The 13,168-nt window shown below is 39.5% G+C and overlaps 1 protein-coding gene across 3 annotated transcripts in view; it reads right to left on the reverse strand.

The window, feature by feature from the left end:
* Positions 1-13,168, reverse strand: part of CCDC85C (coiled-coil domain containing 85C) — a 967,849-nt gene that overhangs the window by 33,537 nt on the left and 921,144 nt on the right. For 2 of the 3 annotated variants that reach the window (XM_044074608.1, XM_044074609.1), the window contains one exon: positions 1,580-1,672. The exons of the other annotated variant lie outside the window; for it this stretch is intronic. In XM_044074608.1, the coding sequence (XP_043930543.1) occupies positions 1,580-1,672 (93 nt within the window). The remainder of the gene's footprint in view (positions 1-1,579; positions 1,673-13,168) is intronic. 3 annotated transcript variants of the gene reach the window in all.

The following is a 13,168-nucleotide window of genomic DNA, read 5'->3' on the forward strand; positions in this document are numbered from 1 at the left end:
CAAGGATTTAGAAAGGCTGGTCAACTGCTCTGAAAAGTGGCAGTTGAGGTTCAAGACGGCAAATAGAAAGTAGCACATCTTATTCCACAACAACCTTGGTGTACAATATCAGCAGAGGGGAGTGGAACTGATGGTATTGCTCACAACCAGACTAGACAACAATGAACTGAGTGAGAGGGGCAATGGCAACAGTCAACAGAATGCGGGGGCAAATCCTCGTGGAGTAAGACTCCAGAAGTAAGCAGGTAAATTTTCCACTCTGTTGGATCGTAAACAAGCCAAACCTTAAGTACTGTGCACAATTCTTTTGGCTGTGTACAGACAGGGACATTACATTGCTGGAAAAAATCCAAAGGAAGCCACCAAAAGGGAACATGGATGGAAGAGAAAGGATATCAGCAACACAGTGCTCTTCTCAAAATAGACAAGAAGAGGCAAGGTGTCATTATACAGATGCACAAGGTCATACAGGGAAATGTGAAAGGATTGCACTGAGCATGAAGGACAGGTGGGGGAAGGAGGTTGCACAAACAACAGATTACAGCAACTCTTCAATGAAAAGATTGTGGGCCCACAGAATGAAATGGGTAGTGGAGAGGGATTCAAGGAATGCATTCAACAGGATATGTAACACTGAGAAATGGGGTGGGGGAGATGGGAATGAAGGGAAAGTTGAATTAACTTAAAGGGCATACTTAACAGGCTTACTTTCTCCATTCTGCAGTCAAGCATAGAAAAACAAAACTAAAGAAGAGTGAATGCTGACAACTGCATTTCTTTTATTTTTTTGCTGGAAGGGGCAAGTTTTTCCATCGGTGTACCACTCTCTCATTAAACAAGCAAAAATAGATTTACATTTTAAAAACAATGCTTATTATGAATGTAAAATTTGTTTAAGCATAAGCCTACAACATGCCCAGTACTTGCTAGAAATCAGCCTTCTTTTATTATGTGCCAGGCCTTATTTACAAGTCAATCGCAGAGTGATAATGTGATGAAACTGAAAAAGTACATGTACATACAAAGATGGCTAAATCTGAAAATATATGCAAAATATAATTTTTAATTATTTTTGTGCTGGGCATTATGCAAAATCAACTCAAAACTTATGACTATGGGCTAACTGGTCCAGGACAGCCAGAAAATTCCCACTTTCAATGGTTCACTTGGGCAGTGAAGTCAGTGAGAAGCAACATAAAAGGCCATCTCAGTAATTCTGCATACACCACTGCTCATAAAAATGCAATTTCATTTTTTAATTGGTTTAGCGTTTACTATACAATGAAAAGGACAGTACAACAAAATGTTTGGGCGTTGTGTACCCGGGTCTCATGTCATACAAGCAGCATGGAAAAAAAACAGGAGGACCATGCACTAGTCTACCACAGGAAATGCCTAATCCCCATCTATCAAACAACACCTTGTAACTTAGGCTGTGTCTTGCAGATGCAGGCCATGACTACAGAGACCTGACAGGGCCATGGAAAGCTAGAACAACTTTTACCAGGAGACTTGTTTTGGGACAACTGCTCTGTCTGGAAATGACCCTAAGCAAAGATGCCATGCACTACAGACCTACCTTCATGGCATGTACTACTGCCTCTGGTTTTTGTACAGCAAATTCAGCGCGGGCTGTAGCAGAGAGGTCAGGGCTCATCATTCGGGCAGGTCCCTACAATGGGAAGAAAAAAAAAAGTGACTCTCCTTATTTCAGTACTGTGTAAGTGGCTACCTAGCCTTTGCAGATATTTTTGGGAGTTCTAGAAAATTATTTTGCATAAAGCTGAGCTGGACTTTACTGGTTCTTAATATGTACATATCACCTACAATGACTACATGGTGGCGGTGAATATAATCTGGTGGACTCATGAAGGATGAATGTGTGTGAGATATACTTTTTTCTTTTAGTGCAATGTTTCACTTTTGCATTTACATTTTTTTTTAATTAAAATATTAATCTCTTACCTTACTCTATATTTCTACGAATGGTCTTGGTTAATAATGCAGAAATTAATGTTCTTATATTTCATCAAAATCTACACTGTATACTTGGTTTTAAGATTAAAGAAAACATTACGTTGATAACCTACTTAAATATTCTCTGACCTAGCTGAATATAATTTATTTAAGGGTCCCAGGACATCTCAGAAAAATAAACGTAACTGAGCAATTAAAAATGAGAAGCATTACTTTTATCACAGGCATGAAGAGCTTAGTCCTGAGCTGTGAATGTTCCATCACTAATCTCAGTGCAAAATACTGTGAAATCAATAGGTGACGTTGTGACATGGTATGTGCACAAAAAATGTATAAAAACCAAACCCTTATACTGCAAAGCACTATGGGAAATGCATCTACCTAGACTAGGCTTACACTGAGCAATAAGACAATTTGTCAAATGACCACTCAATTCAGCAAAACTTTTCTTTTGTGGATCTCATTAACAACTCCCCATCAAGCACCAAAGCAGAGTAGAAGCATACTCCAACGTGCAAATATTAATTTACATGCCAAAAGCAATAACTGGAGTAAACAACTTATTAAGAGCAAAAATGACAGCTTCACCACTTAAAGGCTGGAACAGTGTGGTATATAATGAGGTATCATGATGTTAGCAGAAGGCTCGTCACTAATTTACCATCTGACACTCAGGAAAGCACTACAAAAATAGCGTATCTCATTTCCTCAGGCAGCAAGTAATGGCAGCAACAAACTATTGTTTACAACATACAAGGGAAACAAGAAAAAAAAACATTATTAACGGAAAGCATTCTCTTGGTTTAAGAAAGTATCTGGACTTCACATCAGAAATTCAGACAGAACTCCCAAGAGGAGACTTTCCTCCTCTTCCCATAAACAATTTAGGGCAGTCTTATCACTCACACTTATACACCCTAAGCATGCACACATATACACACACACACACACATTCTGACTACAATGTGTGCACAGCACTGAACCTGCACCCTTTTCTTGCATACAGTGCAAAACACACAGACTGCAACCATTCATCAGATGAAGCCTAAACTTTATATTTTTGTTTTTCCTAACCAAGATTCGTGTTTGTGAGTAAACAGGACATTAAACTGAAAAAATAGTTTAAAAGCACAGGACCCCATAATTTTGCACTGACAGAGAATATGATGCAAAAAAACACATAAAGCACATTCCTTGACTGCTGTAACACTAAGCAATGCAAGTTAATATAAAACAAACCAAATTATTTTTTCATATGAATTTTGGTACCAACAGTAGAATCACTTTTTTGGGAGGGGGTTGTTTTGCAAGTCAAAACAATATCAGCACCTCAGCAGGGTTTACATACTGTACCACACAAAAATAAGGGTGAGAGACTGACATAATCCTTAAGGTCTTTACCTTACACACACAAGGTGCAGGGTTTGATTCTCACATGGGGGTAATTGATTAAGTTTAAAAGGGCCCACAAGGGCATCTAGCCTAGTACTAATCTATGAACCTATAAACCTATGAAAGCATAACTCGCACAACTCTTCACTACTATGGAAAGCTGTGAACCTATAAACCTATGAAAGCATAACTCGCACAACTCTTCACTACTATGGAAAGCTGTGAACCTATAAACCTATGAAAGCATAACTCGCACAACTCTTCACTACTATGGAAAGCTGTGAACCTATAAACCTATGAAAGCATAACTCGCACAACTCTTCACTACTATGGAAAGCTGTGAACCTATAAACCTATGAAAGCATAACTCACAGAACTCTTCACTACTATGGAAAGCTGTGAACCTATAAACCTATGAAAGCATAACTCGCACAACTCTTCACTACTATGGAAAGCTGTGAACCTATAAACCTATGAAAGCATAACTCGCACAACTCTTCACTACTATGGAAAGCTATGAACCTATAAACCTACGAAAGCATAACTCGCACAACTCTTCACTACTCTGGAAAGCGGTGTCTGTACTAAAATGCTGCTCTTATATTTGAGTAAACATGTTGCACAACTCTGTTAGCCTAGATCTCTGTCCACTTTTTTAAACAACTTTTTATTAAGTACCCAGTGCAACACACACACGTCATATTTAGTAAAAACTATGGGCAACAATACTAAATACGGGATGTCTTTGGAATGCAGGTGGAAATTAGAGTACCAAGTGAAAACTGACAGAGACACTAGAACAATATGCACTCTGCAGAAGGCACCCAACAGAGATCCAAAGTAGAGAACCATGAGGAGGTAGGCAGCAATGTTGAAATCTGGGCCACTACCTGCCCATCTAGGACTAATTTCTTCAACTTCGGCAATGAGCCTCTCAGCCCAGAAACATTCACAGGTATGGCTAAAACAGCTTCATGCAGGAGCTTTCAAGTGCAAATCATCCACAAATAGAAGAATACAGCATTATATGGGCAGCACTTCATATCAGACACAGAACTATCGGCCACAGTATGAAGATGGGAGAAGTCCCATGACTAAAGGAAATTTGTGCTGGTGGATATCAACCAGACTGATGCACAGTATATTTAAAGTGTATTGGTCATCGCTTTCAGTCGCATCTCTGCATCTATTGGGTTAAATGCCATGATGCAGATGTACTCATCTCCTGTATCATTTAGTTGCACCTTTGTAAACTTTTTATTAAACCATTTCCCAAATAAATTTAGTACAATTCCTTGGTGACATCACTACAGGGATATAGTGAATTGCGTCGACTGACTTTAATGGATGCGTTTCCATGCATGCTTGGTGATGTGCTCATTAAAGTCTATGGACACACCTCACAGTTTCCCTGCACTGATGTCACTGGGGTTAAAACTGACATTTTATTTTTGGTGGCATGTTCGTAGTTAAAGTGGGATTTTTATAAGTTTTATTTCCAAAAATGCTGCTGGTAACGTTCACAAATGTAGAGGAAATGTTGACTGGCACTTTGTGCATCATTTACTGGGGGGGGGGTAGAACACAGAAGTGGCTAATACACTAAAAAATGCTTGTACAAAGCACTGCCAAAATTGAGAACAATTATGTCACCACAGGAGACATACGACGTTTGCGATAAAACAGACAAGAAAATGTATACAGCAGTTGTGTAGAGCCATTCATATATACCAAATCTGCAAGAGGATTCGCCAAGGAAATAACTAGAAGTAAACTGGATTATTTAATTTTTGCTCATGACCAAACTTAAGAACTCTTTCAACCGCCCATTCAGAGTAATCAAGAGTTGAGAATATTTTGAGACGTAACAATACAAGTCTGGCCAGGGCAAATGTCTGATCTAAATAAAGAAATACAGGTCTATATTACAATGTCGAAACATTGCAATATCATACACCAAATGAGCAACATGTATTCATCAAAATGCATTTAAGCAATTCGATGAATACTTTACAGGGCAAAGGTATAGTTGGCCAACTACACAGTATTGCCCTTTTCTCCACTGTAGTGTGATCTCGGAGTTGGTATATTTAGTTAGGGGGGTGTAGAGAAAGTAAGCCTGTTTTTGTGTTTTGAGCAAACAAATTCTTTCCCAGGGTAAGAATTCGCTGTTTTGACCTTTCACATTTTAGTGCGATCGGTCTTTACGTGTCGACGAAGAGGCGTTCGCTTAAACGCCTCTTTGGTGTTATAACATAGACCCAGAAATACAACCCTTTATTCAGAGAAGAAATAAGCTGTGTCCAATGTATGCGGTTTAAGGTAATAGCAACTAATTAACCTAATAAAATGTTGGCAAGAACACAAAAAGTCACATTTGGAAACTCTGAAGTACAAAGAAAGTACAATCAAGGGTAATACTGGCCAGGTATGTCAGTGCAAACTATGCAAGAAGTTATACAACTGTTCTGCTCTTCTGAGTGCAATGCACATCATAACACGATACCGTCAGAATTTGCCATTCACAAATAAATATCATGGTAACCTACCCCCTTAACAAATACTCCTGGATTACTGCTTAGTGAAATCATTCCTGGTTTGGTCAAAGCATTAGGCAAAGTTGCATGCTTCTCTCTCCTGAGTGATGCTGCAACAGAATAATGCACAGAGTATATTCACACTATTATAGAATCTCAGTTTTACTGATAATACTTTTAGTAACTACTCTAAATATAATGATTTTATTAATGGCACTAGTCAATCAAGGATACTAATGCTGCATTACCATTTTATAATATGAAAACACAGTATAGCCAGCACTGGGAGCATCTGTACAGCACCTTGATTATTCAGTACTTTTAAAGGTAAGTGTCCATCATATTTTACTTAGGTAATTCAATGGAAATTATCCAAATTTACTGTAAAAATATAAAAGGAAGTGCCCAGTTTATTAGTGAACATAAAAACTATACTCAATATAAAGCATTTCACTTTCACATTCAACAATAACAAATTCCCAGTTTAAACTTTTAAGCACACATGAAACCTATTAGCATTTCATTATTCATTATTCCATGTCTGCTGAAAAGGTATTAATCTGGAAAAAAAAAAAAAAAGAAAACGCTTTCAAACATGACTTTAAAACATACCTCTCAATGTCCAGATAACAGCATCAGGGACATCCGTGGTAGTGCAGCGGTAGCGTTGTTGCCTCACAGCAAGAGGTTCTCCCGTTCGATTCTCGGCTGGAGTGCGGGAGTGCCTTCTGTGTGGAGTCTGCATGTCCTCCCCGCGGTTGGGTGGGCGTTCGAAAGACATGCGTAAATGGGCATGCCTTAGTTGAAGGTTGAACGTCGAGCTGGCACCTCGGCATTCGTGAAAAATCTACTGCCAATCATTAGCGAACCGGAGTTCCGCTGTGGCGACCCCTAACCGGGAAAAGCCGAAAGACAACAACATCCAAATTTGCACCTAATATTCCATATACTGTCACTCTTGCCCAATGAGCTGTACCTCTGTTCAATTTAACTATCACATAACCGCCCTTTGCATTTAGACATAGCCTGTGCCCTCCAAAAAGAGCCACCATCTATATTAACTATCTCATAGTGAAGAAAATGAAAGACTTAATAACCAACAAGTAATATATTTCATTTTGTTGCTGTCAACCACATTCACTGTTCCCTTTAAGCCACATCAATGATTATTCAACACTGATCTTGTAAAGGTCTGGTAATTTTTGCACACAGCCTTCATTTCTCACCTCTCACCCTCCTTACCTCCTACCTCAAAACTCTAATTGAGTTTTGCTGGAACATGCTAGCTCTATTTTACTCAAATGTCAGGCTCTCGAAAACTCCAGTAAAAACAAAGTGTTTCAGACATTACATTGCAAAGATTAAAGAAAAAAAGTAATGGCCACAGTAATATATTTCTGCTCACTGCTGTGACTCAAAACCATGTGTCACCAGGGTTAAAAATGAACAGACTAACATGCGCGCACACACACACACTACATTTTGTTTTCATTACGTAACTGCTTATTTTAACAGACTACCTGCTCACTTTTATTGGTATTCTAGTTCTAAAACGTTATTCTGCTAAGAAAAGCACCCTCTCCATAGCTGCATGGTGCTGCAGCCTGTCTTACACCATAAAGAGGTTAAACTTAATTATACAATGCCTCCTCTAAAACGTGCACGCTGATTGGCCAGCCCAACCAGCGTGCCCGTTGTAAATCCCTCAATATACTAACGGAAAAAGGTCCGGTCGCCCGGACTTTTTCCATTAGTATAAAACACTGTCTCGCTATGTTAAAAGAGTTTAACATAGCGACACAGGTTTAAAAAAAGCAACGCAGATCTCCGTTGCTTTTTTTAAAGCTGTCTCGCTATGTTAAACTCCTTTAACATAGCGACACACTGTGTAAAAAGCAACGGAGATCGCAAGTGTCTCGCTATGTTAAATGAGTTTAACATAGCGAGACAGCTTTAAAATAAGCAACGGAGATCTCCGTTGCTTATTTTAAAGCTGTCTCGCTATGTTAAACCCATTTAACATAGCGAGACAGTAAAAAGCAACGGAGATCTTGCGTTCTCCGTTGCTTTTGCCCACAGCTCTGATGTACTGCGTAGGCATGCGCAGTACATCAGAACTGCCGCGGAACACCAGACAGCTGCGGAAGGGCAGCAAAGAGGCATTATACAATACCATTATTTAAGAAAAGTAATTATTTCTTTTCTTAAATAATGTCATTGTATAATAGCAATAACCCACTTCTGGGTGGTAATGCTGGATTTACCCACGGTTGTCTTTGTTTGGTCCCTCAGGCTTCGCCCTCGGGACCAAACCACGCCAACCGTGGGTAAATCCAGCATTACCCACACCCAGGCGTGGGTTATTGCTATAATATCTTCTTCCTTTTTCTGCTCTGTCTTTCCAGGCAAACTTCTTTTTACCTCAAGCTTGAACTGCACAGAAATACTGTACTCTATGGAACATTTCCTAGTACTGTAGTCTATAAATAACAGATCCATAAACCTGTTCTGTCTGTAGTAATGCCATAAAACAAGTTGAAATACCTGCTGAGATCTGCAGACCTTATAGAACACATCTCAGCAGGCACAACAAGGAAATTAAAAATGTACAACATCAGCATGTAGGAGCAGCAGCATCTGAAATTCTCAGCTGCAACAATGGAACGCAAAGAGGATACTTGGAAAGTATCCCTCTGACTGCCTGAACTGGCTGTGTGAAATGGACGTTCGTGTGCATCACCAACATTAACCAGTTCAAAAGGGGTGCATGCAGTTTCTTTTTCAGTATCAGAACTGCTAGCGGCCAAATCAGGAAGACAGATCTGCAGCAGTTTTTTTTTTGGCTTGAAAACAGATTGCTCTGGGCAGATCAGAACACTTAAGACATATGCCACAAGTCCATTCTTGACTGGCCCATGCAAGTCACAACTTCATAAGCATCTGTAACTGGTATCCTAACAACTGATGCAGACTACAAAAGTATGTACTGTCCATCAAAGCCAACATGTGTCAAAATAATGCAATATGACTGCCATGACTAGTCACAAAAAGTAACGTGTTACATATTAACGTTTGGTAGTCACAGCAGAGGATTAAGGCCATAAACTGTTAAGATGTTGCTTCTTGTTAGTCTAGATTTTGATTCAGTCAGTCACCATTTGCCTACTGTGTCACTCTGATCAAGTCACTTATCCAGACAGTACTCCTGGGCCAAGGCTGAAAAAAAAAGAGCCACATAGACCCCTGTTCTACCCCAGTTAACAATACAAATATATAAAAGAAATGAATGCTATCAAAAATAAAACACCTTCACACAGGGGATACTGTGCTTCATACTCACAAAAAGGATAAAAGAACTTTGGTGGGAATGTCTTCAGACGTAACAAAGCAAATACACTGTTGCATAAGCACTAAGTCTTTTTTTTCCCAGTAGAACACTGAAGTCTAACTGTTACTAGAACATGAAATCAATCCTGTCCCTAGTAACTAATCCTATGTTTCAGGCATCCAAGCCTTCCCCTTGAAAGAGAAATCTCATTCCCTAAATCAGTTCCACGGAAAGCCTCTTTAACCAGGAAAATGTGCATGTTTGGTCTCTTAGTCTCTGTCAAGGATCTCTAAGTGGCAGGTGTAAATGCATGGAAGCTGAAAAAAAAAAAAAAAAAAAAAAAAAGATTAGGATGAGATGGTTGCCGTCATAACTCCAGAGGGAAAACCTACCAGTGTGGTAACATGTAGCACAAGGTTAAGTAAGGTTACAGTTGGACAGCAGTGAGACAACACTACCAGTTCCTCACTCTTTGTGTCTGGGCTTTGTAAATCTGCAGCTGATATCACTGAGTACTGCACTCATTTTGCTATTTACTATTCATTTACATTTGCTGACTGGGAATGCATAACTAGGATAATATTTTCAGTGGAGCCATAACAAGAAATCTTCCAAACTTGTGTGAAAACTCAGTGTGGCATAGTTAAGTATATTACGCATAGCTAATTCAGGAGTCATAGGGAGCCAAAGTATACCCCATCATTTAATGGGTGCAAGGCAATGAAACTAATCCTGAATATCGTGTCAGCCCATCTCAGCAGTAAAGCATATGCTCATATTAAATGAAAGAAAAAGACAAGTGACAGTATGGCTACAGATACATTGCAAACCGATCCAGTTAGGCCAATGTACTTCATAGCAACTGACTAATAAATAAGCATCTGGAACACATATTTTAATGAAACGTTTTGAATTCAGTTAGGAAAAATAACACAGCAAGCAAGCTTTAAGTTATAGTACAACTGCATTTCCGCTGCCTTGAGAAATACTCCTTGAAATAAGCCTCAAGTTAAAGGAAAGAATGGTGCACAGTTAGTAACATGCAGCTCCAAATCTGTCTAAGAATTGATTAGAGCATATTATACAACCAACAGAGTGCCACGGTGCACACTGAGACCAGTGGTGAACATCTGGACACAGACACTACACAGTGGGCACAATTTAGCTATAAAGATGATAATTAGTTTTCAAATTTTAACCAGATTAGGCTACATAGTGATGAGCTGATTTACTCTTCTGTGATGGCCAGAAATAAACCTGCACATTCATCTTAGTTCACGTTTCCATGCAAATGGTGATCGCAAGTTAGTGAAGAGCTGTGCTAAGTAAAAGACTGAAGAAAGCAAATACATAGCCATGGTGTAATTCTTAGATGCTTCTCGTCCACTGCCTGCTGACCATCAAGTCACCCCCATTGGACTTTAGACCATTAGTTCCCTAAGGGTAAGGAGTTCTTCATAAGATCCCATAGGACAAGAGCCATATCTGGAGGAGCTATCATCCAGGCAATCGTCAAGTGTTTGGTGCCATCACATCACTGGAATCCTGGTAATGAGACCTATTTTTGTATAAAGGCCTAACCCCTCTTTTGGGTAGTGATATTGGCGCCTCTGTCAACAGGGGTGCATCTTATGCCCCTCTTTCAGGCCATATGACCTCCTCTACATGAATGACAAAGGCTACTATCACTGTCTTGGGTAGCTATGGCCAACTCTCCCTCCTCCACAGGTCCCCACTAGTTCAACACTGTTGCTGCCCCCAAGCAGTGATCAGGTTGGTAGCTGTGATGACAGCTGGCCGGAGCCTAGCCCCCTTCTTCTAGGATAGGCATACCTATCCTCTCAGCTACACCAACAATTGCCTGAGACTCTAACTGAACTCTGGTCACCTGGGTCACAGTTAGGGTTTTTTTTCTGGAAAACAAATGAATGAATGAATACATAGCTTCACTGCTGCAGTAGTTTGTCTTGTATTAGAGAAAGCTAATGTGTTGAGCCTGTAAAGATAACCCAATTGATGGGTACTTTTTTATTTTTTAATTAGGCTAGAGTTGATGTGCTGGTCAGAACTGTGCTGACTGTTCACAATTACTAAGCACAATTTTGTGGGCTCGCCTTCCAGAACTTCTGAACCACTGAAGTTGTTAAAGGTGTCAGCTGATAAAGAACTGAAAAATTGATTTTCTACAGTATGATGTTTGCTAGAAAACAGCATTACCTTCATCTTTCCAGCACTGCAATTCAATCCTACAGGGGCAAACCTTAACTGCAAAGAGATAAAGCTGTAACTTAGAATTAACTACAGGTAAAGAAGTGCCAGGTGAGAAGCTGGTTGCATCATCAGCATATTGCACCAGTTTGGCTGTTGCTCAATGTCTCACGTCGCAGCATTCTTAAAGACAGTAAATAAAAGGTGTCTTAATACTAAGCTTTTCAGGGAGTCGAACTGCCACAGAAAATGGGAATGCAATAACATTACATTACACCTAACAAACTGACACATATTTTCTACTGAATAATATACTGAAATTATTGTTTTTCTGTGGGCTATGTTACATTATATTATTGATAAGATTAATGTAGATCTAGTATTTCCCCAAGTTTCAGTTTTAGCAATAGACTACACATATGACCCGTAAGAGTGTGGATGGGAAGACTGGACATTCTGTGTGACAACAAAGCTGGTAAGAGCAGAGCTTACACTTGTTATAAAGAATAGTTGTCTACACTTGTTATAAAGAATAGTTGTCCTTCTCTTCTATGTTGCAGTATTCTTAACATGCAGGATTCACTGCCAAATGTAGTCCCAACATTTGGACAGCATGCAAAATACTTTAACCACTGCAAGGTACATGGGGCGTTGCACATAGGCTAGCAGCCGGCATAGGCCATAAAAGTGACTTCTGCATTCTCAGTACTGCATGCCCCAGTAATAACACCAGCCTAAGGAACAAAAGGAGGTAAGCATTCATCCAGGGAAAAAAGACAAAAAAACAGAGGAAAGGTAGGAGGGATAGAATCCTGCAACATAGAAGAGAAGGACATCTATGATTATGGTAAGATTTTATACAACTATTTTATGTCCTTCCATTCTTATGTTGCAGTATTCTTAACATGAGGAAGAGTACCAAAACTCATGAAGAAGAAAGGAAGGGGGAAGGAGCAGAGGCACTTTGTAAAATGCCATGCAGACTATGGCTCTAGCAAAGCCGGCTCTACACTTGGAGAGGCCATCAGTTTATAATGTTTAGTGAAGGTATGAATAGAACAGCAGGTAGCTGCTTCCAAGATGGAGTTAGTATCCAAACCTTTGAAAAAACATCACCTGAAGAAGCCACAGCTCTCGTAGAATGAGCCTTAACAGGAGTAGAGAGGCTCTTACCATGAAAGACATAAAATAAACCCCCAACAGGACACTTATCTGAATGTCCTGTATCCAGCAAACAACTCGGGTTAGCAGACCAACAATGGTAGATGGCATTCAGACTGGTGGCAGAGAAGTTCTGAGGATGGTATGTGCAGACGTCACCTTTATGGCCTACGCTGGCTGCTGGCCTACGTGTGAAGTCCCATGTACTTTGCAGTGTTTAAAGTCTTTTATTATTATTATTTGAAGTTTGTTTGCCAGGATGGTCCACTGGGCCGGAGCCCATTTTCAATGGAGTCCTGGGAGAAAAGCTCCATAGATACAGTATATTAAACAACAGCTTATTGAAGTACAGGAAGAGTACATGAAGCAAAAGTATATGTTAGTACAATTTGAAAAAACAGAATTTATATCACAATTAGTAAAGTTTACAAACATATAGTCAGTATCATTGCTAACATAGATGTTAAGTCTAAACAGTAATAAGTAGGTATTTACAAGTCAATTAGACTAGGGAGTTACTTACAATATGTATGTTGCCCCAGAGGAAATGTGATTTAGTGTGTGG

The sequence above is a fragment of the Protopterus annectens genome, chromosome 6.part0 (genome assembly GCF_019279795.1).
Source record: "Protopterus annectens isolate FY-2018-M chromosome 6.part0, PAN1.0, whole genome shotgun sequence".
Lineage (NCBI taxonomy): Eukaryota > Metazoa > Chordata > Ceratodontiformes > Protopteridae > Protopterus > Protopterus annectens.